General features: G+C 37.6%; 1 protein-coding gene across 1 annotated transcript; it reads right to left on the bottom strand.

The window, feature by feature from the left end:
• Positions 1 to 576: 576 nt before the first annotated feature.
• On the bottom strand, positions 577 to 24,513 carry LOC133210867 (transportin-1-like; the record flags this gene model as incomplete). Its single annotated transcript, XM_061350633.1, has 15 exons — positions 577 to 1,005; positions 2,334 to 2,476; positions 8,637 to 8,711; positions 11,115 to 11,214; positions 11,978 to 12,053; positions 14,893 to 14,988; positions 15,209 to 15,307; positions 16,451 to 16,538; positions 16,634 to 16,792; positions 17,011 to 17,118; positions 17,874 to 17,960; positions 19,961 to 20,132; positions 21,062 to 21,287; positions 22,376 to 22,528; positions 24,348 to 24,513. Coding segments are annotated over 14 exons (1,713 nt in total), but the record flags the coding sequence as incomplete, so codon positions are not given.
• Positions 24,514 to 24,987: the final 474 nt, after the last annotated feature.

Here is a 24,987-nt window from a genome sequence, read left to right as displayed (position 1 = left end):
AAATTACAAGTCAGAATGCATGTATGAACCCTAAACAGCATGTTAAAAAAAATTATTTACACTAGAAATGAAATTAATTAAATACAATAAACAAATATCTGGTACTTGATTTTTTTAAATGTAAAAATTAATGTGGGAATCTTTCCTTTGAAGTGTCCCTCCCCTTACCCCAAAAGTGAAAGGAGTAACTCATTTGGCAGCTTGCAGGTTACTTAATTTTGTCCAAGTTAACTTTTATTAATCCCTGACAGTGTTCAAGGCCAGGTTGGACAGGGCCTTGGGTGACATGGTCTAGTGGAAGGTGTCCTTGCCCACGGCAGGGGGGTTGGAACTAGATGATCTTAAGGTCCCTTCCAACCCTAACCATTCTATGACTCTATGATTATAGATTTACAACAGAGTTTCTAAGTTGCACACTGCAAATGTATGCTCCTAATACAGACACAATCTGCATTTTAACTGCACTAACTTAATTTGCTTACTTATTAGTAAACATGCAAATCACCTAGGAATCCCATCAAGCAAGATTAAATAATGTAGAAAACACTTACTTAAAACAAACAAACAAACAAACAAACAAAAACAACATAAAAGAAAAAAGAAAGCATTTTACTGTTTGTGACCCCCATTCTTAGGTTTCTTTTATTGTGTGCAAAATAGTTTTCCTCTTTATGTATCCCTATGGTTCGATTATATGGTTCTTATTTTGGTACAATTCCCCACAATAGTCCAGAATGTGTTGTTTTGTTAATAGATTATTTTTTTCCTTCTTCCTCACATCCAGTGCAGAGTTGTAATAGGAGACAGATATCCACCCACAAAGGCTCGGATGTTAAAACATTTCCCAACATCGACTTAATACAGTGACGGCAACACTTCCCTCCCACCCCACCCAGTAGGGTTGGGATTGTACTCTATTCCCTACTGGTTTATCCTTCCCCCCAGTAAAGGGTAACATTTTCCCTGGGTGCAGAGACTCCCTCATAGTCTCCCAGACTGAAGGACCTATAAAAGAAAAGATAGAGGTATAGTTAAATCTAACCATGAACCTTAACTGACAGATCGGTGCATAAACAAAGAGCTTGTTTTGTCTTCTTTTAAGCAGTAGGTGAAAACTTTTAACTTAAAAATTAATCTATGACTAGATTTCACCTGTTAAGACTGTTTAAGAAAAGACCACATTTATACCAGAAAAATTATTATTCATGAAACAGCACTGTATACTTTAAGGCTACACTGACAATTCCAGTATGTGGCTAAGCTTAGATTTACGATAAAAGCTGTCCTATATATTCTAACAAGCTTTTCCTGGTTTAGTACAAGATTATAAGGTAGTTATGACATTGAGAAAAAATATTAACATACCTTCTACTGACCAAACAATTTCGCTTTCAGGTGGATTAAACAAGACAGTCATAGTATCTCATCAGTACAAATTGAGGATAAGTGGCAGTTTTACCACTTCAGATTCCTCTTCATTAGGATGAAAAACACCACTTATTTCAGAATTAAAATGCCCTCATTTATCAGCACATAAATGTTTGAAATTGGTTTAGTTGTAATCCATTATTCAGATCAAAAATGCAATTCTCTTATGTCACTGACTGACAAAACTTTGGCTGACTCTTGTCCATTCAACAATAAAACAGAACTGCATGATTCACACTCATAATTTCAGTACAAAAATTCTAGAGGAAGTATCAAATGTATATAAAGATTGAATGAATAAACTTAATTTGCCCTCTTTTTGGAGTAGTATAATAATATCTTCACAGTATCACACTACTTTACCAGAGGGAACTTAGCTTTTATACAGTGTGCACAAATAGCACACAAAGCAAGGTGGTATAAGAATACAAGTATTCTAGAATACACAATCACAATTCTTTCCTGAAGTTGAATCATTCTCCAGACAGAACTATAAAAATACTAAATTGGTGCATAAATAGGAATGTGGCAATAATAAACACATCAGCCTCCCCAAAATATCAAGCTCTACAGTCAGTAGAGTTACAGATTAGCTTAGCATCCTTTATTCAGTGCAAAGATCATCTAGTATGTTGCTAGGAATGTATCTGACTCCTCATGGCTAGCGTCTTAAATTTGCTTTCCTATCCTAGGGAAATATTCCTGCTTAGACCACATCCGTCATCTACTAATTCATAAGACATAGGGGAGCCTGTGACTTCAGTATGATAGCTTGAGGATTATAATCATAATTTTGCTCATTAAACATAAACAGGCACTTTATTACACCTACACTTCCAATCTTACCTTGATATGCTACTATGAATCTCACTACCCCCCTTAGCAAGGCAGATTTGTGTGGTTACCTCTAATTATGGGACTGCAGCTACAGCACATAAGGTTAAACTCCATAGTAAACTGCAAGGCGCTCTTTTAAGGGAAGAGGAAACTGGTCAGAGAAACGCCTCCAATTCTCATCTCCAACTTGGTTTTTAAATCCATGAAGAATCTACAAATGGGGGGAGGGGGGCAGAAGTCAAGATAATAATTAAATAGTAGAATCATGATCATTATTTCAAGCAACATATGCAGTAACTCACAAACTGCTGGATTGTGCATCTGTCCTTTTGAATTACCCAGCTTCATATTTTAAAAGTTACTAAGAAACAAATGAAGTCTAGTAATGTCTGAAAGGAAAATAAAACAAACCCAAACATTTCAGTTAAGGGTGACATATAGAATATAGCTACGTACTCAAATTAGTATAAAATATATAAATATATATTATATTATGCATATATAAAAATATACATATGTGCATATGTATGTCACCACCAATATTTGACAGACCGAATGTCTGTCAATTTCTAGCAAATACAAAAGCATACTGTGAGAGCTGTGTTCTGTCCATGGAACCTGTAGACACCTATTAGCAAAAAGGAAACTATTAAAATCTTCTATGATTCAAAAGAACAGTTACGTTTTCTTTTTAACACAATAGCCAAAAGCCAGCATAAAAGGGGAAAAGAAGAAATGACTGAAAAAAATCTAAGGATCATAAAATCACAGAATGGTTAGGGGTGGAAAGGACCTTAAGATCATCTAGTTCCATCCCCCCTGCCATGAGCAGGGATGCCTCACACTAGACCAGCTTGCTCAAGGCCCTATCCATCCTGGCCTTGAACACTGCCAGGGGGGGAGCATTCACAGCTTCTCTGGGCAACCTTTTCCAGTGCCTCACCGCCCTCACAGTAAAGAACAACTTCCTTATATCTAACCTGAAGTTCCCCTGTTTAAGTTTAAAACCATTATCCCTTGTCCTACCACTACAGTCTCTGACAAAGAGTTGCTCTCTGGCATCCTTGTAGGCCCCCTTCAGATATATTCAGGTACAAAAAAAGGACCACTTTTAAAAAAATCACCTTCCAGTGCAGTTTTAGCAAGTGAGCTTCAGCTAGTGTTTTCAGATGTTTTGCTTTCATAAAATGTGATGCAATTCATAGGATATGTATCAGTTGTCAACACTGTCAGGTCATTTACCTGTGCTCTTGGAAGAGGCATTTTCACTCTCAGCTCCAGTGTTGGAAAAACATGTAGCTTAACTAAGGTAATCATGTATTCAGCTAGCATATAAAGTCACTCTAAAGAGGAAGTAATCTAAAAAATTTCCATGCCATCGCTTGAAGAAAGCTTTGTCTCCTTCCTTGCATGGCAAAAAGTACAGAAGAATACAGTTTAAAAAGAAAGGCTGTCTTTAAGCCAAGTGACCAAGAAATACTGTGTTTAGTTTGAATGTATTAGATCCCACATGGATATCCTGGAAAGAATCTAAAAACGAGGAACATGGATTATTAAAGCATGTACAGAATGCTGAAGGACCAGGAGAGAAAAACAGAATCATAGAATTGCATAATGGTTTGGGTTGGAAAGGACCTTAAGGTCATCTAGTTTAAACCCCCCTGCCATGGGCAGGGACAACTCCCACTAGACCAGGTTGCTCAAGGCCTTGTCCAACCTGGCCTTGAACACTTCCAGGCATGGGGCAGCCACAGCTTCTCTGGGCAACCTGTGCCAGAATCTCACCACCCTCACAGTAAAGATTTTCTTCCTTATATCCAACAAAAATCTCCCCTGTTTCACTTTGAACCCATTGCCCCTTGTCTTATCACTGCAGTTCCTAATGAAGAGTCCCTATCCGACACCCATGTAGGCCCACTACAGATATTGGAAGGCTGCTATGAGGTTACCATGCAGCCTTCTCCAGGCTGCACAGTCCCAATTTTCTCAGCCTGTCTTTGTATGGGAGGTGTTCAAGGCCCCTGATCGCCCTCATGGCCTCCTCTGGATTTGTTCCAACTGTTCCATGGTGTCTCACAAGAGCAGAGTAGAGGAGCGGGATCACCTCCTTTGACCTGCTGCTCATGCTTCTTTTGATACAGCACAGTATATGGTTGGTTACTGGGCTGTGAGCGCACACTGAAGACAGCTCACATTCAGTTTCTCATCAAAGACCACCCCCAAGTCCTTTTCCACCCAACCTGTAGCTGTGCCTGGGATTGCCTCGACCCAGGTGTAGGACCTTGCACTTCACATTGTTGAACTTCATGATGTTGGCATTGGCCCACCTTGTTTAGAGACAAGGATGTCATATAGGACAGTGACAAACTTTTTGCACAAGTCCAGGTAGACGTCAGTTGCTCTGCCCCTATCCATCTGTTCTGTAGCCCCACCACAGAAGGCCACCAAATTGGTCAGGCATGACTTGCCCTTAGCGAAGACATGTTGGCTGCCACCAACCACCTTGTTGTTTTTCGTGTGCATGGTTTCCAGGAGAATCTGCTCCAAGATTTTGCCAGGCACAGAGGTGAGACTGACTGGTCTGTAGTTCCCAGAGGCTTCAACCATCCCTTTTTAAAAATGGGGGATATATTTCCCTTTTCCCAGTTGCTGGGAATTTCCCCTCACTACCATGATTTTTCAAATATGATGAACAGTGGCTTAGCAAATTCATCCTCCACTTCCCTCAGGACCCACAGATGAATTTCATCCAGTCCCATGGACTTGTGCACATTCAGGTTCCTTGGTCTTGAACCTGATCCTCTTCTACAATAGGATTAAGGCCTTCACTCTCCTAGTCCCGGCATATGTCTTTCATGACATGTAGTCATCATGAATTCACCAAGGGTAAATCTTGCTTGACCAATCTAATAGCCTTTTATGATGACATGGCAGGATGGGTCTATGAGGGGAGAGCAGTGGAGGTTATCTACCTTGACTTCAGTAAGGCTTTTGACGCTGTCTCCCATAACATTCTCGTAGGTAAAGTTAGTAAATGTGGGTTAGATGAATGGACAGCGGGGTGGATTGAAAACTGGCTGAATGGCACATTTCGGAGGGTTGTGATCAGTGGAGTAGTATCCAGTCATTGGCCTGTAGTCAGTGGTGTTCCCCAGGGATCAATACTGGGTCCAGTCTTATTTAACTTGTTTATCAATGACCTGGATGAAGGGCTAGAGTGTACACTTGGCAAGTTGGCTGATGATACAAAGCTGGGGGGAGTGGCTGATACACCTGAAGGCTGTGCTACCATTCAGTGGGACCTTGATAGGCTGGAGAAACGGGTGGAGAGAAACCTCATGAGGTTCAAGAAGGGCAAGTGTAGGGTACTACACCTGGGGAGGAAGGACACCAAGTACCAGTACAGGTTGGGGGCTGACCTAGTAGAGAGCAGTTCAGCTGAGAAGAACCTGGGAGTGTTGGTAGATAAGTTGACTTGGTCTTGAACCTGATCCTCTCCTACAGTGGGATTAAGGCCTTCACTCTCCTAGTCCCGGCATATGTCTTTCATGACATGTAGTCATCATGAATGGGCAAAAGGGCAGTGTACCCTCTTGGCCAGGAGGGCCAAGAGTATCCTGGGGTGCATCAGGAGGAGTGCGGCCAGCAGGAGAGGTTGCAGGAGCTGGGCCTGGTTTAGCCTAGAGAAGAGAGGGGGTCTCATTAATGCATATAAATATCTCAAAGGTGGGTGCCAGAAGGCTGGTGCCATACTCTTTTTCAGTGGTGTCCAGCGACAGGATGAGGAGCAATGGCCATTAAATAAAACACAAGAAGTTTCACCTCAACATGAGGAAGAACTTTTTTATGTTGAGGGTGGCAGAGCACTGCAACAGGCTGCCCAGGGAGGTTGTGGAGTCCCCCTCTCTGGAGACATTCCAAAACCGCCTGGACATGTTCCTGTGTAACCTGGTCTAGGTGCCCCTGCCTTGGTAGAAGGATTGGATAGTTGATCTCCAGAGTTCCCTTCCACCCCTAAGTATTCTGTGATTCTGTGAAAATGACTTAAGTGTTTAAAGGATTTTAATTAAATGAAAAGCAAGCAAGCCCAAAGCATTTAGAAGAACAAGCTGATTGTACTACTTCATTTAGTACCAAAGTGCTCCATAGTACATCCTACACAAGCAAGACGTAGTGTCCAGATTGCAAAGATCTACTCTACTCTGGTTACAATATAGAATCATAGAACAGTTAGGACACCTCACACTAAACCATGCCACCCAAGGCTTTGTCCAACCTGGCCTTGAACACCGTCAGGGATGGAGCATTCACAGCCTCCCTGGGCAATCCATTCCAGTGCCTCACCACCCTAACAGGAAAGAATTTCTTCCTTATATGCAATCTAAACTTCCCCTGTTTAAGTTTGAACCCATTACCCCTTGTCCTGTCACTACAGTCCCTAGTGAAGAGTCCCTCCCCAACATCCTTGTAGGCCCCCTTCAGATACTGGAAGGCTGCTATGAGGTCTCCACGCACCCTTCTCCAGACTGAACAGCCCCAACTTTCTCAGCCTATCTTCATACTTGACCCTGGTGAGGCCACATCTGGAGTACTGTGGTCAGTTCTGGGCTCCTCAGTACAAGGAGGCTACTGGAGATGGTCTAGCAGAGGGCCACAAGGATATTCAGGGGTCTGAAGCATCCCTCTTATGAGGAGAGACTGCAGGAGCTGGGCCTGCTTAGTCTAGTGAAGAGCAGACAGAGAGGGGATCTCATTAATGCATATAAATATCTCAGAGGTGGGTGCCAGGAGGATGGTGCCATACTCTTTTCAGTGGTGCCCAGCGAGAAGACAAGGAGCAATGGCTATAAAGTAAAACACAAGAAGTTTCACCTCAACATGAGGAAGAACTTCTTTACATTGATGGTGGCAGAGCACTGGAACAGGCTGCCTAGGGGGTTGTGGAGTCTCCCTCTACGAAGACATTCAAAACCCACCCACACATGTTCCTGTGTAACCTGGTCTAGATGTCCCTTCCTTGGCAGGGGGGTTGGACTAGATGATCTCCAGAGGTCCCTTCCAACACTACTGATTCCGTGATTCTTTGATGCACTGAAACTGCTTTGGATAATCACCACAGACAGCACCCTGGAATTTCTTTTAAGCTCATATTTCCTGTTTCCTTCTGCTGATGCAGAGTATGAGAATACTCACAGCTATGCCTTTCCTGTTTCTGATGTTCCTTTGAAGCTTTGCAGATAACTAGTCCCCTAACTAGGATAGTGAGATTTTTGTGTTTTCTACTCAAGATGGGATTCAAATTTCTGTCTTCTTTTCTGATCTGCACACTTGGCAATGAGGAGAAAGTGCTAACATTGACCCATGAGTCGTACTTAGAAATATGCTCTGTTTTAGCTTCAAGATGGTGTTTAGGGTTAAAGGATGGACCAGATGATTCTTGAGGTCCCTTCAAACCTGGTATTCTATGATTTATTAACTTTTGATATGCATCCTTCCTAAACAGAGATTTCATTTTGTGACATATGATGAGAGCCACGCTACTGAACAGTAACGACGTTTGTTCATGAAACTGAAATAAATTTAATTTTTTCTGGTTTTTATCCTAAGACAGTAGTGTGAAAACAACATGTTATTTTGAGTGTTTAGGGTTTTTTTTTTGTTTATTTTATTGCTTAAATTCTATTGAGTTTGTCTAGGGATGCATTCTTTGCTATCACTGTACGTTAGTTTCTTGAAGACTTGCTTCTCCAAGAGGGATTCTGAGGAGGGTTAAGCAATCCCAAAAAATCTTATTTTCAGATGAAGCAAGATAAACAGATCAGGATAGCACTGGAAGAAGTTGTGAATGCTCCATCCCTGGCAGTGTTCAAGGCCAGGTTGGACAGGGCCTTGGGCAACATGGTTTAGTGTGAACCATCCCTGCCCATGGCAGGGTGGTTAGAACTAGATGATCCTAAGGTCCTTTCCAACCCTAACTATTCTATGATTCTATGATTTGCAATTTTCTAGATGTTTCTCAAAAAAAAAAAAAAAGGAGGCATAAACCCCCCCGTTCTTCCAAATGCAGTCAAAATGTAGTAAGGCAGGACATTATGAGAAGATCTTTGAGGATGATTATCCTTTCAAATAAGATCTCAAGCAAGCTTTTCAACACTGTTGAAAATGATTTTGGAATAACCTGAAAGCATGTAAAAAAATATAGGTAAAAATTCAGATTTTTTTATGAAGCTTTGTCTGAAAATTTATGACTTTGCAAGAAAGCCTTCATGACCACAAGTACAGTAAGTGCTAATAGTGGAAATAGAAAGTGACAAAGAAACAGGATCCAAAACAATCATAGTTCAGATATACTGTCATACTAGAAACATTACCTTACAGAACATGTCTCGGAGATCATCTTTTGGGCTAATCCATGATGCAACAGCATCACAAAAAAAAATAAAGTCCTAAAAGATTAAACAATCATATAGGTTAGAAACCTCAATTTATAGGTCTGAAAACATTGCTTGATGTTTGTTCTATGAACTATGCAGGGTGTTTGATCCTAATTCACAACTGCTTTTGGTTTTATGCCTTTATTTTGCAATTAATTCAGACAACAATGGTAATTTATTGTATGCTTAACTGTATGGAAATAGAAATAGCTGAGTATAGGAATAGCTTTGTTTAATCATTTTTTTTATTAAATAAAACCACAGTTCAGAAAAAAACCCATATCGAACAAACACCTCCTCCCCTCCTACACCACACTTGTCTTAATTCTTTTGGTGCACATACTGAGTTTGAGAATCATCTTAATAACAATCGACAAGTGCAAGACCACACTTGCAACTCACTCTCATGTATTTCCAGTGTTGTATTTCTTTCTGCAGAGCCAGAAGTTGTTCCTGGGATACATATAGTGTTTATCATACAGGTTCAAAACTAAAGCCACCCTAAAATCCCTATGTTTATTTCATCTATCGTCATGCATTACCTCCTACTATACCATTAAAACATCGGTCTTAATGATTAAGTTGATAATGCACGTTTTTGGATAGGAAGTGAAGAGGACAACTACCATAGGAGCTGGGATTACGATGACAGTCCTTAATTACTCTCTCCCTTTAAGCTGTGTGAAAGAACAAATGGACAGCAGAAGAGGGAAATGCTAAGTACAAAATAAGGGATAAGTGAAATGAACTGAAAAATTCAAAAGATGATACAGGATCAATTCTTGTGTTTCGGGAAGAAGGATTCCAGGCAGAGGAGAGGGAAATTCACCTTCATTTCCCTCTTAGAAAATATTACATTGGTAATACATCGGTACTGGGACCAGTATTATTTAATATATTCATCAATTATTTAGATGAGGGAATTGAGTGTACTATCAGCAAGTTTGCTGATGACACTAAGTTGGGAGGGGTGGCCGACACGCCAGAAGGCTGTGCTCCCATTCAGCGAGACCTGGACAGGCTGGAGAGTTGGGCGGGGAATAACTTGATGAAATATAACAAGGGAAAGTGTAGAGTCCTGCATCTGGGCAGGAACAACCCCAGGTTCCAGTATAGGTTGGGGAACGACCTGTTAGAGAGCAGTGTAGGGGAGAGGGACCTGGGGGTCCTAGTGGACGACAGGGTGACCATGAGCCGACACTGTGCCCTTGTGGCCAAGAAGGCCAATGGCATCCTGGGGTGTATTAGAAGGGGGGTGGTTAGTAGGTCGAGAGAGGTCCTCCTTCCCCTCTACTCTGCCCTGGTGAGACCGCATCTGGAATATTGTGTCCAGTTCTGGGCCCCTCAGTTTAAGAAGGACAGGGACCTGCTGAAGAGAGTCCAGCGCAAGGCAGCTAAGATGATTAAGGGAGTGGAGCATCTCCCTTATGAGGAAAGACTGAGGGAGCTGGGTCTCTATAGTTTGGAGAAGAGGAGATTGAGGGGTGACCTTATTAGTGTATATAAATATATAAAGGGGGAGTGTCACGAGGATGGAGTCAGGCTCTTCTCAGTGGCAAACAATGATAGGACAAGGGGCAATGGGTACAAACAGGAACACAAGAGGTTTCACTTAAACTTGAGAAGAAACTTCTTCTCAGTGAGGGTGACAGAACACTGGAACAGGCTGCCCAGGGAGGTTGTGGAGGCTCCTTCTCTGGAGACATTCAAAACCTGCCTGGACACGTTCCTGTGTAACCTTATCTAGGTGTTCCTGCTCCGGCAGGGGGATTGGACTAGATGATCTTTTCAGGTCCCTTCCAATCTCTAACATACTGTGATACTGTGATACTGTGATAGCGTTATTTTGGAGCTGCGGAGACTCATACGCTGTTCTTGAGATGTACCATTTATTTTAAAGAGATGCAGCTTCCTTGTCGCATTAACTATTTAGGCAATATATCCAAAGTTGAAACAAAATCTTCCCTACCTAAGTTTTAAGAATGAAGGGGTGGTTATTGCTTGTGTTCTGTTTCTTTTTTTAAAAGCCTAGATCACACCTGAAAAATAGGTTTTAGTATGTCAACTTTTGCCTTGTATTTTCATACATATCCTCAACATAGAAAAGACTGACAGAAGTATCAAAATACAGTCAAAGTCCATTGTTTATATATTCTTCGTAAGTAAAAGACAAAAAATGAATTTAACAATGCTGTCCTTTCCGTAAGTGATAATTACTGAAGCAGAAATCCTGAAGTATCATGATATGTATAATATAAAATATAAACACATTGGCATCCTTGACATCAAAAAAGCAGCTACAGCATGTACTACAAGGAAACAACATCAAGCTAAACTTTTTTATACTCCATATACAGCTTTCACTAAATTTTACATGAAGAAGAAAAAAAGTTAAGATATATTTATTTATCTTACTTGGACTACTCCACTGGGGTTGACCAATATCATGGTACATATCCCACGGAATGCTGAATCCTTTTCCTCATTGTCTCTTATGTTTCGCAGAGAGGTGCACCTAGTAAATTGGAGAGCAAAACTTAGTTAATTCTATTACTTTTTCATTCTATCAAGTCAGAACTAGATGACAGTATTTGATGGAATAAGTCACACCGATAAGATTATCTGAAATACTATTTTGAAAACTCAGAAAGATACTTGATGCACAGTCTTTACAAGTATATTCCCATTAGGTATCATCTCCAGAATCTTGCTTTCCTGTTGCGCTGTATACAGTTAGAAAGTGTGGCCTGTATTCCATTAAACACAAAAGAAACATGCATATGATAGAAACTATCATTACTAAAAGCAGAATGTATAATGCTATCGCAGTGTGAATTATGTCAGATATCACTTACGGAACAGTTATTTAACTTTTACAGCAGCAAGCAAGCTACTTTATACATAGCAAGTCTAGAAACATATTCCTTACAGCAATTCAAGCCTCAGACTGAAGTAATACACAGTTTAAATTTTACAGTATATGCATGCATTGTATTATCATTCTGGTGGATTTTAAAATGCTCTTTTGTAGTCAAGCTTTAACACGCAAGCATGTGACAATCTTATCCCATGCATAAATTAGTTGTTAGCCACAACATAAAGAATATATGACAATGCTACTAAAAACTCACAAACCTGATAGGACAAGATTAGTCACATGGTTGGCAATGATTAAGGATTGAGATTTTGTAACCAACCGAAAATATATCTAAAAGTGAGACAGAAGAAAGAAAGTGAAGAAAAAATGAATTAAAAAATAAAGATTTAATAATACACACCAGGGTCTTATAAACTGCTGTAGCATGGGGGCCACCTCTTGAGGACAAACGTAACCAAGACGACCAATTGTTATTGCTAAGGTAATGCAACCACGGTTATACACCACCAAACGCCAACCAACACATGAGCAAATGAGGGGGGAGGAGAAAAAAATAAAGAAAAAACAACAAATAACTCAGAAACAGAAGCAAACAGAATCTGTGTATGATAGTAAAATTAAGATTTCACCAGTGCTGTTTATTACCACCCCCTAAATTAGAGGCAGCAATGTATATGGCATACTCTCCAGGGTAAAAGAGAAATTAAAGAAGAAAATGAGATAGATAACACCAAAATCCACAATTTAAAATCCAAAGGCTTTCTGATGTAAGCAGTCACTCTGCCATCTTCAGAATCATTTCTTACAGTAAATTTACCTACCATACACTTCAAAATTTTTAATAAAAAGTACTATTATGGATACTCTTGACAGAAAGGAATTACACATTTTCAGTTTTAGTATTAAGCAGTCCTAAGCATTTTAATTTTTCAGTACTTTGAAATCAAGATTTTAATAGGCCTACTATCTATCAGCAAAAATACATTTATACATACTTTTACAATGAATATATTGTGGTCTAATAAGCTATAAATAGATTAAACACTTCTCTAAGAGCACCAAATACGTTTTCTTCATAATCTTGTAGAGAATTTTAAGTGGTCACTAACTCATAGCAACTGACTGCAGAAAATTAATTCTTTAATCCCAATATTTCTCCTGTTCAGAAAAAGCTTCCTCATGAAAGTTGTATAAGAATCTTACTTTTTATACAAAAGCATAAGGACACATGACAAACAAAACTGCTTCTTTGCATGATTAGGCAGTGTTGTCTTTTGTTCTAAGGGAGACTGAATAAAATATCATCATGCAAACATGTTTTAATGGTGCTTGCTCAACTCATGAAATATTAATCTTTAGAAAAAGGAGAAGGTAGGAATAACATATCAGGATTATTTGAAGCAAAATACACGAATAACACTAAAATCCAGCAGATTTATATGAAGCAAAGAAAGGAAACCTGTGTTCAAGGGACATACTATGCAACAATAATTAACAGGCATTTGTGAACAGTTTCATGAAACATGCAATAAAGTAGGTGATGCTTTCTCTAATAAAAGTTTAGTGTAGGATATACGAGCAGTTTGAAATGTACTCATTCCATAAAAGCTGTGGCTCACTGGTAACGTACTATTTTGCCCAGACATTATAAAATTTCAATATGCAGTGTCTTAAATTTTTGGCAGATGTAACTTATAAAACTGTATTTGAAGTGGCACTTTCAAATGAAAATACACTTTTAAGGTTTATCTGTAAGTTCTCACAGGTCTGTACAAGGAATAATAATTTCTGTCAAAGCTTAACTTTTTGTCATGTACTCATTATTTTCTATGCAACTACTTTTACTTAAGGTGGTCTTTGTATGTTTCCATAGAAGTGTTTTCATAGTTCATTACATAACAACCTAAAGTAGAAAACAGTAATACTCTTGCACCTACCAATGGCATGTATGCAGCACAATATCCCACAACAAACTTATAATAAGTACACCACACTCAACATTTATCTGCAGTTAGGCATCCGCATTTAAAGTAACTATTAAGATGCTTAAAAAAAAAAAGAAAAAATAAGTCAGTGTTTGGATGCTTAAAAAAATTCTCTAGCAGTGATGGAGGCAAACTTTTAAGTACTAGATACTTCTCAGTTATAGGTATTATATATCCATCAGTACAGATGATGGGGGTTGGGACAGGGAGAAAGAATTTATATTGCTATACTAACTATTCCATAGTGTAACAAGCAATTATTTGCTTCAAAATAACCTTTTAAAAAAGCAGTACCTATAATATGCCAGATAACTAGGCAATTTTTCCTTCAAGTTCACCTTCCATACTAAATGATGGGGTTGGTATGTAGAGAATACTGGAGGATAAATACGCATTGAAAATATCTCTCTCCAATTTATCTCATACTTAGAGAAAAAAAGTAACTAACACTGAATTTACATAATTTTCAATTATGCTAAGCATAATTACCAAAATATCATTTTTCTTACAAAATAGTTTTCAAACAGAAAAAAGTCAAAAGATTCTCAAATGGTAAAATAGCTAACCAGAAACCTGTTAAATTATTAATAAAGTTTTGATGAAGTAGGGAAGGTGCTCTTCATACCAGAACACGCCCTCTATAAACACAAAAGAAACAAGCCCCAGAAATTCTGATTCAATAAAACATTTGGGGGATGCTTCCAAATTGAGATTTTGGAAGGCAAAGCTGCTGGCCAGAACATAAAAATAAGCATGCCAGTTAGACTTTTCAGAATTTTTTTATTAAGTGACCAGACAGTAGAAGTTATACATAATTTCAGTTATGCTGTGGTTAAACTGCCATCACAGATCTAGATTTTTGCACATATTACTACAAATTAACCCTTAAAAAAGTTCATTTTTTGTAAATTCGTGATTTGAGTTCATTATTTGTTTTATATATGCCAATTACATTTGTTTCAAACACTAGACATATACATGCAATACACATGTAAGGACATGCATATATTAAAATCAGTGTAAAGTCACTAAGTCTCAAAGTGTCAATGCATACATTTGTCGTATACATAAATAAAATTGAATATTTAAATAGATTACAAATATGAAATGTAATAAAGGTGAGAAAGCAATAACTTTAATAATATAGATACATGATAGATGTATTGTTGCAAGACTGAGACTTGTAAGATCTTCTGCAAAAGATTTAGTTTTGTTTATAAAAGCCAAATACATAGCAATAAAATAAGTTCAATGCAATTTAAAAAATCATTATTAAAAGCAAACCAGCCCTCTAATTCCCTTCACCATGAATGTTTCAGTTTTTGGGTACCTGTGTTCTCTAATAATGTCTTTGGTGTGTTGGGTCTGTTAATTATTTCTACAAGCTGGTGCAACACCATTGGAATATAAGGCTGCATCTCTATACCTGAAACAGCCAAAAAGAAACATTCAGAAGAAAATTACCATTAATATACATGACCTATTTAGATCTGGTACATTGAATTTACTGCCAAGGACAAGAATATAAAATTTAATTTAAATATAAATGTGTAAGTGTCACTAAAAATAATTAAAAAACACAACTCAGACACAGCATTCTAAATTTGCAAAGATTCAAAGAAAAAAAGAAAAGTTAAAAACCTTACCCATCTGGATGGAGATTTCTCCAATTGCCCAGGTGGCATTGTTACACACAGAAATGAATTCCGGGTTTAGGTTGGTTCCCAAAATGGGCATGAAATCAGCTAGAAAGAACAACATTTTAAAATCTCATCACACAATACAACAATCTTGTCCCATTACTGTAAGATCACGGGGGAGGGGTGTGTGTGCTTAAAAAAAACATGTAAGCGTATTTAAATTCTTCTGAAGCTTTACACCAGAATTATAGGAGTTCTATTTCTGCTACATATCAGATTAACGTAAATTTTACAACCTAAGCAGATCAATGCAAATTTTTTCAAACTATGATTTAAAAATATTTCTAATAAGCTTTATGTAACACTAGAAGCCTTTTTTTCCTCCCCTTCCTGGGGGTGGGGGAAGAAAAAAACACCTCACCATCTGGATAGCTATGTATTCAGCTGTGCTAAAAAAAACACCAAACCCAAGCCAATCAAAAAACCCCAAACACCCCCCCAAACAACAAAACCAACAACCCCCCCCACCAAACACAGCACCCCATCCTCCACCCCCCCAAAAAAAATAAAAACAGTGGCAAACAACAATGAATCCTAGAAAGCAAATCACAGCCTTGAATAAATTTTAATAAAATATTAGTCACAAAGATAGATTATAACATCTGCTAAATAAATTTTAAATTCTAAGCCTGTCCAGGCATTCATTTGTGAAGTTAAGTGCATCTTGAGAGTATCTGAGGGAAGAGACAGTGAATACTGAAGTGTATAATTGATGCTACTTCCCTGCTGAAATTAAAAAGAAAACAAGAAAAAACACCAAACCTACACTCTAACCAGGTTTTCTAATTTCAATATACATAAATTATATGTAACAAAAGATTCTACCAGAACAAAAATCCCCAACTATTTAAAGCTGATGGGTTTTTTTAAAAGAAAAAAGTGTTTACCAAAGAAAACAATTGTTCTAATTGAAGTTGAAGTACATATTTTACTGTATTCCAGTACAATAGAAAGCATGTGACATTATAAAAATCAAGCAGCAAAATGAACTTTTGCACTGTCTACAAAAAGAGCAGTATGTCTTAAACACACAGTTCAAAGGAGAAAAGACTACAGACACCAGGAAAATGAAAGCTTCTAACACCATGAGAAGGCATGCCACAGAAAAGGGAATTTAACAATGGCTAAACCAGCCCCTTCAACAGTTCGTAAAATGTGTTAATTATTTAATAAGTAAAAGAAACATACCGATGCAAGGCTTAACATGCTGAAAACACGCCTTTGTCAGATCACCTAACAATGCAAAAGAACTCTGCCGTACCTCAGGCATTTTATCCTAAAGAGAGGAAGAAAAAAACCTGACAATTATAGAAGTGTTTCAAATTCCCTTAAGAAAGGGAATCCTTGGGTTAAACAGGTTACTCATCTCACCTGCATGCATTGGTACATTAATGTCAGGATATTGCTGCAAGCCACTAGCTGTTCAATGTTGCCTCCAAGTCCTTCAGCTAAACCACTGAGTAAATCAAGGGCCACAATCATGAAATCTTTATCTGGAGCCTCATATTGGTCTGGCTGAGCATTGTGCAACTGCAACAAATAAGTACACATTTTGAAAATGAGTATTTCTCAGGGGTATGCATAAAAGTAAAAATAAACCAAACAAAAAATTAGTTTCAGAACTGCAGCTTCATTTAAATATTCAGTGGCTAATACTACAAACTTTCCTGCAAACCCATAATTTACGTAGTTAATACATTGGTTTGAGGAGTTATTCTGAAAACACTGGAATAGCAATAGAAAAATACCATGGCTTGTGCAAGAGTCTTCTGCACCAGATTTACACAACGCTGGTATACAGGTTCACAGTATGGAAGAAAGCCAGACTGCAAGGCAGTAGCAACTGATGACAGGCACTGGAATAAAATAAAGAAGAAAAAAAAAAAAAAACAACAAAAAGAGCAAGAGACACACTAACCTTCCCTACCGCCCCAAAGTACCTTTTACTTGGGAGAGGTGAATTATACCCACAAGTAAATAAAAACAACCTAGAAAGGCAATACCAATTAGCTGAGCCAAGGCAACTGTCAGCTAATTGTTACTCACTCCTACTTATGTCAGTCAAGATAATTTCTTAGAAGCAACATCTTCTTAGAGGTGGACAAGAAAGTTCATACAGTTACTATAAATCAGCTATCACTTACACTATATTTCAGTATCCTGACCACGTACAAGCCCTAACTTTACCCAAGAGTTATGAAACTCATTTCTCTAGAAGTGTTTTTCTGCTTCACACTTGGAAAGTAAAGACAATAGACTACATAGTTCATACCTTCAGACTGTCTGATAACAGTTTTAATGGAGGGATGAAGGGAGAACAAGGAGAGAGAGTGAAGAACCACAGGGGGATTGAATAATTTTTTTAGAATCATAGAATCCCAAGGATAACACTCAAGAATGGCAGAAAAAACAAACATCTAAACATTTCTGCTAAACCTGATGGCATTTCCTCAGTCACAAGATTTTCTCAACTACAGTCATATTTTCTCCGTAACGGGAGATACCTAACACTGTCAGGTTTTATAGTCATACTTACTAGGAGAAGCATCTTTAGTAATAGGGGCAATTCATAAAAGAAGTTGATAAAGTATATTAAATTTTTAATATTTACCTCTAATAAAGGAAAGAGATCTTTGTCTTCATCCTTCAATATGTTCCACTTCTGGATTAATGGAGGCATTAGCATCTGAATATATTCCTATTTAGGATGAAAATATATCATCTACTGAAACACATCATTGCATACTAGTTAGAAAATTGATATATTAAGAATTGATATGTTCTATTTTTTAAGCAAAAGAAAATTGATATATTGTAATTTAATCCTTGTTTCAATATGTAGAAGTAATAAATTATGTAGAAGTATTAGATTTTACAATTTATGTCTTAAGATTTTTTGCTGAGTCACATAAGTACCTTTCCAGAATGAATCATTTCCTCCAGGTTTAGCTTTAGTCTAGCAACATTTAATAGCTGCCTGGGTTTTTACTAATCTATAGGATTGCCTCAGGGCCTACAGAAAAATGTTTTTGCTGGCAATGCAATCTGGTTGTTCATCTGCCATTTCTCAACCATCTCTCATTACCCTGATTCTACAACCCTATCCCCCCAAATTCCTGAAACCTCCTCAAGCAACTACCTATCCATGAAGTAATTTTCTGTCCCTCCAGAAGGGTGCACTAAACAATTCTGCATAAAGATGTTGCATCTTTCCACTGCTGTCACAGTCACAAGGGCATGAAGCAAAGCATCCCTGTAGTACTGTATCCAAAGTAGTACTGTAGTACTGCATCCAAAGTCCTGTAGTCCTGTAGTACTGTATCCAAAGAGCCAACACATGCTGCCAGCTAATGCCATGTCCAAAGACACAATATTCTAAATGACTGAAGAAAGTCCCACCATCACCAGGAGCTCCCATTTAGCCTCCTCCTGGTGATATCAAATGTGAAGCTGGCCAGGGCCAGATAGACATTGAGAAAAATGTCATTTGATGGTGTGGAGTCTTTGGAAAGCAAGTAAAATTTCATGGCAACAACCCAAATTGTTTTATTTTAGTGTGTCTATGTCATGTAAAACACTATAGAAAAATAAAGGAAATTTCAGTACTGTCCTGGTTTCAGCTGGGATAGCTATTTTTCTTCTTAGAAGCTGGTGCAGTGCTGTGTTTCAGCTTTAGTCTGAGAACAGTGCTGATAACACACCAATGGTTTAGTTGTTGCTAAGTAGTAATTACCCTGATCGAGGACTTTTCAGTCTCTCATGCTCTGCCAGTGAGGAAGGGCACGGGAACGAAGTAGGAAGCAGAGACAGGACACCTGACCCAAACTAGCCATACCACAGCACATCATGCTTACCCAGAAGGGACCAATTGCTGCTCAGGAATGGGCTTGTTTTTAGGAGTTGGAGGGGGATGGTAGGGTGTATTATTCCTTCCTCCCTCTATTTCCTTTTATTATTATATTACTATATTTTACTTTATTTCAGTGATTAAACTATTTTTATCTCAACCTGTGGATTTTTACCTTTTTTCTGATTCTCCTCCCCATCCCATTGGACGGGGAGTGGGAATCAGCGAGTGGCTGTGTGGTACTAAGTTCCCAGCTGGGGTTAAACCACAACAAATAGCCATCATAAGATATACATGGCATGCATACAAATACTATTAAAAAACTTATGTACACTACAAAAACCCACTATATTTGCCTGTGTGTTATCTGTGCTTTGTCCAAAGGATTCTGTGTTTTCATATATAAAATACATGTCTGTCACACTCTCTGATAAAGCAATTTCTAATAATGATGTGCTCCAATACACTAGTAAGACATACAGAGAAGTTTAGCTATACTGAAAGTGGTTAAAAAAAATAAATATAGTCAGTAGAAATTAGCATACACATTCCACCAATTTCTTTAAAGTCCCATTTCATATCTATATTGATATATGTATCTCCTCTGAGTTGAAAAATTCTGAGAATGAGGAAAAAAAAAAAATATCGCAATAATGACAAGCACATTTCAGAAGCCACCACATATTTGGTATTTGGAAAATTACATGCAGTCTATGTATTTTACATGTAAATATTTATTATTGAAGCCTACACAGAAAGGTCAGTATTTCTGTTTTATAACATATAAAGCACATGACAAAAAACACCTACCCAGTTTTTCAATATATGACAAGTGCATAAGGTATACTCACTGGTTTATTTAGATGATGTCCTACAGAATCTGCTAGAGTTCCTATAGCATCATAAAGAATGAGCAGGTTTTTATGCTGGTATTTACTAAATGCGAAGACCAAAGTGTCAAGTATATATGCAAGATAAGGAACAAGCTCTGTACAAGCCTCCTCTTCTAGAGTAGCAAAGGCACTGAATGACAAAAACCCCACCCCAAACAGGTCAGTCAGTATCTTGGAAAAAACAAAACAAGACCACCCCAAAATGCCCCAAACTATCTGTTTAAACACAGAGCTGTTTTTAATCCTCAAATTCATCCAAGGTATGTTTTCAAAATGGTATTACTGAGACAAAATCAATCTATTTTGACTGAACACAAAGATTCAGCTCTTATATTGTGATAAGTAAAATTTAAAATTACTCCTGTAAAACCTGTTACGTATACATGTTACAGATCTAATTCTGCTTTATAAGGAAACTTCCTTGGCAGTCTGCTGTGTACACTTCTGCCCCACACAAACTGACACATGAAAGCTTTATTTGCTGAACTTCCTGCATAAGAGGTGTACCCATTTCATTAATGGTGTGTCCATTCTTTTTTTTTTTAATATTAGCAAACAAGTGGGAGAAGGGAATCTTACCTCCAAGGATCTCCTTTCAAGAGAAAGGGAATATCCCTTGAAATAACTGCAACCCAAATGTTTTGGTAATCCTGAGCTAAATATATACAACATCACTAATGCTATGATAGTACAGTTTTCCTTTTGTCATCAGTATTGACCTTGTTCATAGGGCATATAAAAGCCAGATTTCTGTTCAATGAAACTTAAAATATTGAATATAAACAGCTGTCACATATAGATAATTTCTTTTACTGTAAGAGATTGTTTAGTTTGGTGATTCATATATTCTGAAAACAAAGTGGACAAAAAAAATACATTTTATTTTAACTCGGAGTAATTTGTGACTACTTCAGAAGAACCTACTCCAATTTAAAAGGGAAAAACTAAAATACATTAAGAGCTAGAAATGCAGTCGTGTATTCATTGATAAAAGCATTAAATGTTTCCCATGAAAAAGCAGTGTCATGGATAATGCTTTTTGTTTAAGCTTTTGCTCACCTGCAGGCAGCTTCTTGTACTCTCTTGTTAGTATCCAGAATACGCTTTAGCAACTCGGTCATTAATGGCTTCAAGTATGTGTCTGGGGGTTGACTAACTACCCAGTGGGCATAGCGACTAAGAGTCCAACATGTAATGGAGCGCACAAGAGCCTTTTTGTTAGAGAGGCACTGAATAAGGTGAGGGATCAGCTCAGGAAGATATGGAATCATACCCTGCATGCAGCCTAGAAGGAAAAATAAAGCTATTACAGTACAAGAATTAGAAAACATAACTTTATGATATTTCCTAGAAGGTATGCATTTTCTTCCTCTATCATGTAGCAATAGATTTTAACATTATACAAATAATTCTACCTAATTTATGCTAAGTCCTAAAAAGAAACCTCACCATAAGCAATAACTGAAATTCCCAATCAAATTTACAATCATTTCAACTATATTTCTACTTCAGTGCTTCCCCATTCTCCAGAAATTCTGCTTTATTAAATGGAGTACAGCAAGAACATCCAAATAATATTAGCTCATAAAGTTTGGAAGTCCTATGCCAGTCTAGTCAAAGTGACCAAGACAACAAGTAGACAAAGATTAGGCCTTGATAACAAATAACCATATCGTTAAAAAGCATTCCTTAAGAAATCTACACACTTCAAGTCAGCAAGGGCAGTAATACACTGAAATTTGCCAGGAGTACAAACTTTTACCTTACTTGACTTGAAATCAAAATCAACAAAAATGTTTTCTAGCAACAAACAAAATGTATGTTAAATAGGTACTGTAGGAAAAGAGTTAATCTAGGCATGGACCCAAACATATTCCTTAAGTTTGCAAAAATGGACAGGAATGATGGAAATATGGGTAAAAAGCCAAGTCTGTGAGTAAATACAAAGAAATGGAAGTTATCACATTTAAATCAGAGAACCATCCACAAAAAGCAGCTCAAGGCACTGAAGTCACAGGACTGGTCTCCATTTCTAAAAACAATGAATGAAATGTAAGGCTCAAATTTAATAAATATTCCTGTTATATCAAAATCAAAGTAGTACTTCATAAGAAACCTATAAATATATGCCGCAGAGTTGAGAGGAATTAAAGAAACTAAGTTATGCCTTATGTCTCCAAAAGATGCAGATATTTAAAACAAAAAAATTAAATAACTGCAGTCACCAATGAGCAGATGTAAAGATTAATCACTAAACCCAAGTCAGCTAAAGACGTATACTTGTTTGCAGAAGTAAATTCACCTAGAAGGAATCAAAGAGCTGCTTTAGAATCAATCAAAAATTCCACAACTTGACATGCACTGTTGCCTTACCTTCAGCAATTGCTCCAAGAACAAGGATGCCAGATTCTTTAACTGCCCATTCAGGATGGAAGAGCAACTCCTTCAAAAGGGGCAAGATGTGTGGCAGAAGTTCATCACGAAATACATTAGCCAAGACATCTAGAGCAGCAGCAGAACATTTCCCTGAGGGGAATTAACAGCAGTAAACTGCTTATTACAAAAGCAGTTGTAGTCAGACAAGCATAATCCTCATTTTAACTTTGAGCTGCCAGGGCATTAGGAGGAAAGATACTTCCATTTAATTACAATACACTGGGATCCACTGTGCTCTGGTACAAAGTCACAGCTCTTAGGAAAACCAATTTTGCATCATTTCTATAGCCACTGAAAGGACTTATACACTTGGGATATTACAACACTTACCGACAGGAACCATGTTATTATATTGCAACATTATATACGCTACATAATTTCAGGATGGTGTAACAATACAGAAAAGGGAAGGTCTGTGACATAAATGTCACATACTGGAGAAACTAAGGAGAAATAGCCTAAAACTATTATCAATTGATTAAAAAGATGTTCAAACATGATCCATGTCTCAAAGCAAAAGAGGCAAAATCATCAGTCTCTAGAGACTGAAAAATTTGTTGACCTCTGCTCTGAGCTTTTATATCTTACCCCTAATTCTGTGATGTACCAATAGAAAGAACACCACCTCAAAATTTGTTTGAAAGTTTTTAATCACATATTTTTTAGCACAAAAAAGCTCAGAAAATAATAACTTCAACACGATTCAGAAATCCTTACTCTGGTTTTCTGTTGTGGTGCTATCATGTCTAGAAAAATAATGCTCGTATTAAAGAATTTATACTGCCTTTTTTTTTTTTGCTTATTATGATTTCAGTTCCTTCTTAATCTGTCAGAAATTATCCAATTGGAACAAAAGTATATACAAGGCTCAGAACAGATCTCTACTACAAAGCAGTAATAGACAGCACAGACTCCCCAAGACCAGCACCTACTGCTTTAAGCTAAGTCCGTTTCAGCTTTCTACTAGAGGAAAAAAAGGCAGGCTCCCATATTTAGTAACCAGGTCTCATTAGTAAGCAATGTTGCTAATTGCCAGGCTGTGCTGACGTTTCCTCTCTGTTCAAATTGGAAGTCAAATATAGAACACTAGATAAGTAATAGGGCACACAGTTCTGAATTTAAGCTAATAAAAATTCTTTCAAGTCCAAATGACATGCATCAAAACAGATTTCTTAACTGTTCTGTTCTCTCTCTTTCCTAGTTAGCTTTAGCTTCTTCACCATCTTAACAAAAACTGTGGACCACAGGCATATTCTGTCATTTCAGCTATGTTTTTCAGAAAATATGCATTTAATTCTGCAATATGAACATACAATAATGACCACAAGAACAGCATTATGAAGTTAAAAACTATTTTAAACGATACTTTACAAAAGCAATCATATTTGTGCTTATTTTCCTCTAAAATAATAATAATTTAAAATTTTAGATATGCCTCAAAGTCGTTTGATCCATAAACTTCAAGGTACATTCATCTACACTACATCAGAACTACTAGTAATGGCTGTCAGTTCAAATGGAGGAAAAAAATATACTATCACACAAACCAGATTAGAGGGAAGACTGAAGTAAAATAAAGCATTATTGAGCTTCCTCAAGCTAAGAACAATGAAAATTCAAAATCCAAAGCTTCTGTTGAATTGCATCCAAGTTTATGTTTGTAGCTCTATCAGCAATATTTGAAATAAGCTTACAGGTGGCTAGCTTTTGTCAATACAGTTATACAGCCAAAATATCACCTAAAAGGCATGCCCTCTGCCCCAACCACCAATTATATCAGCAGATAGTTCTTTTTATGTTTAAAAGCAAAGACTCTGAATTCCTATGCACAAACTCCTCTTTTTATTGTGACTCTTGTATTAAGCAAATAGCTATATTTTAAAACATTTTACACATTACTTTGACATACTTAAATTCCAGTCAGAAAGAGTATCATCATCATGATCACTGTCGTCATCGTTACCATCTTCAATACCATCTTCTTCGTGTTGCTGAGCTACTGTCCGTGAACGATGAAACCGAGGTCTTATATCATGTTCACTATCTGGAATAGCTTCATCTTCTTCAACATCCCCCTATCATCAAAATATTTATCAGATGAACTAGTGTAACTATATTGCTCAAGGAAGTTCAGAATGCAGTGTAAACTTAGTTAAAGATTTTATAAGAATATGAAAGAGTCACATCACCCTTGTGCTGCCAGCTAATTAAATATATCATTGTTCCTTCATTCTGTTACAGTATTGTCCTGGATTCAGCAGTAGCAGTCATTTTTCCCCTTCTTAGTAGCTGGTGCAGTGCTGTTTTCAACTTAGGCTGGGAACAGTGCTGATAAAACGCCAATGTTTTTAGTTCTTGCTAAGTAATGCTTACTCTGATAAAAGACTTTTTCAGTCTCATGCTCTGCCAGGGAGGAGGGGCACAGGAAGATGGGAGGAAGCAGAGACAGGACACCTGACCCAAACTAGCCAAAGGGGTATTCCATACCACAGCACATCATGACCAGTATATAAACTGGGGGGAGTTACCCAGAAGGCCCAGACTGCTGC

Source organism: Neopsephotus bourkii, unplaced genomic scaffold (assembly GCF_033783945.1).
Source record: "Neopsephotus bourkii isolate Nb327-2 ecotype Australia unplaced genomic scaffold, CSIRO-AGI_Nbou_v1 NB_533, whole genome shotgun sequence".
NCBI classification, from domain to species: domain Eukaryota; kingdom Metazoa; phylum Chordata; class Aves; order Psittaciformes; family Psittacidae; genus Neopsephotus; species Neopsephotus bourkii.
This window is presented reverse-complemented; position numbering and strand designations above follow the sequence as displayed.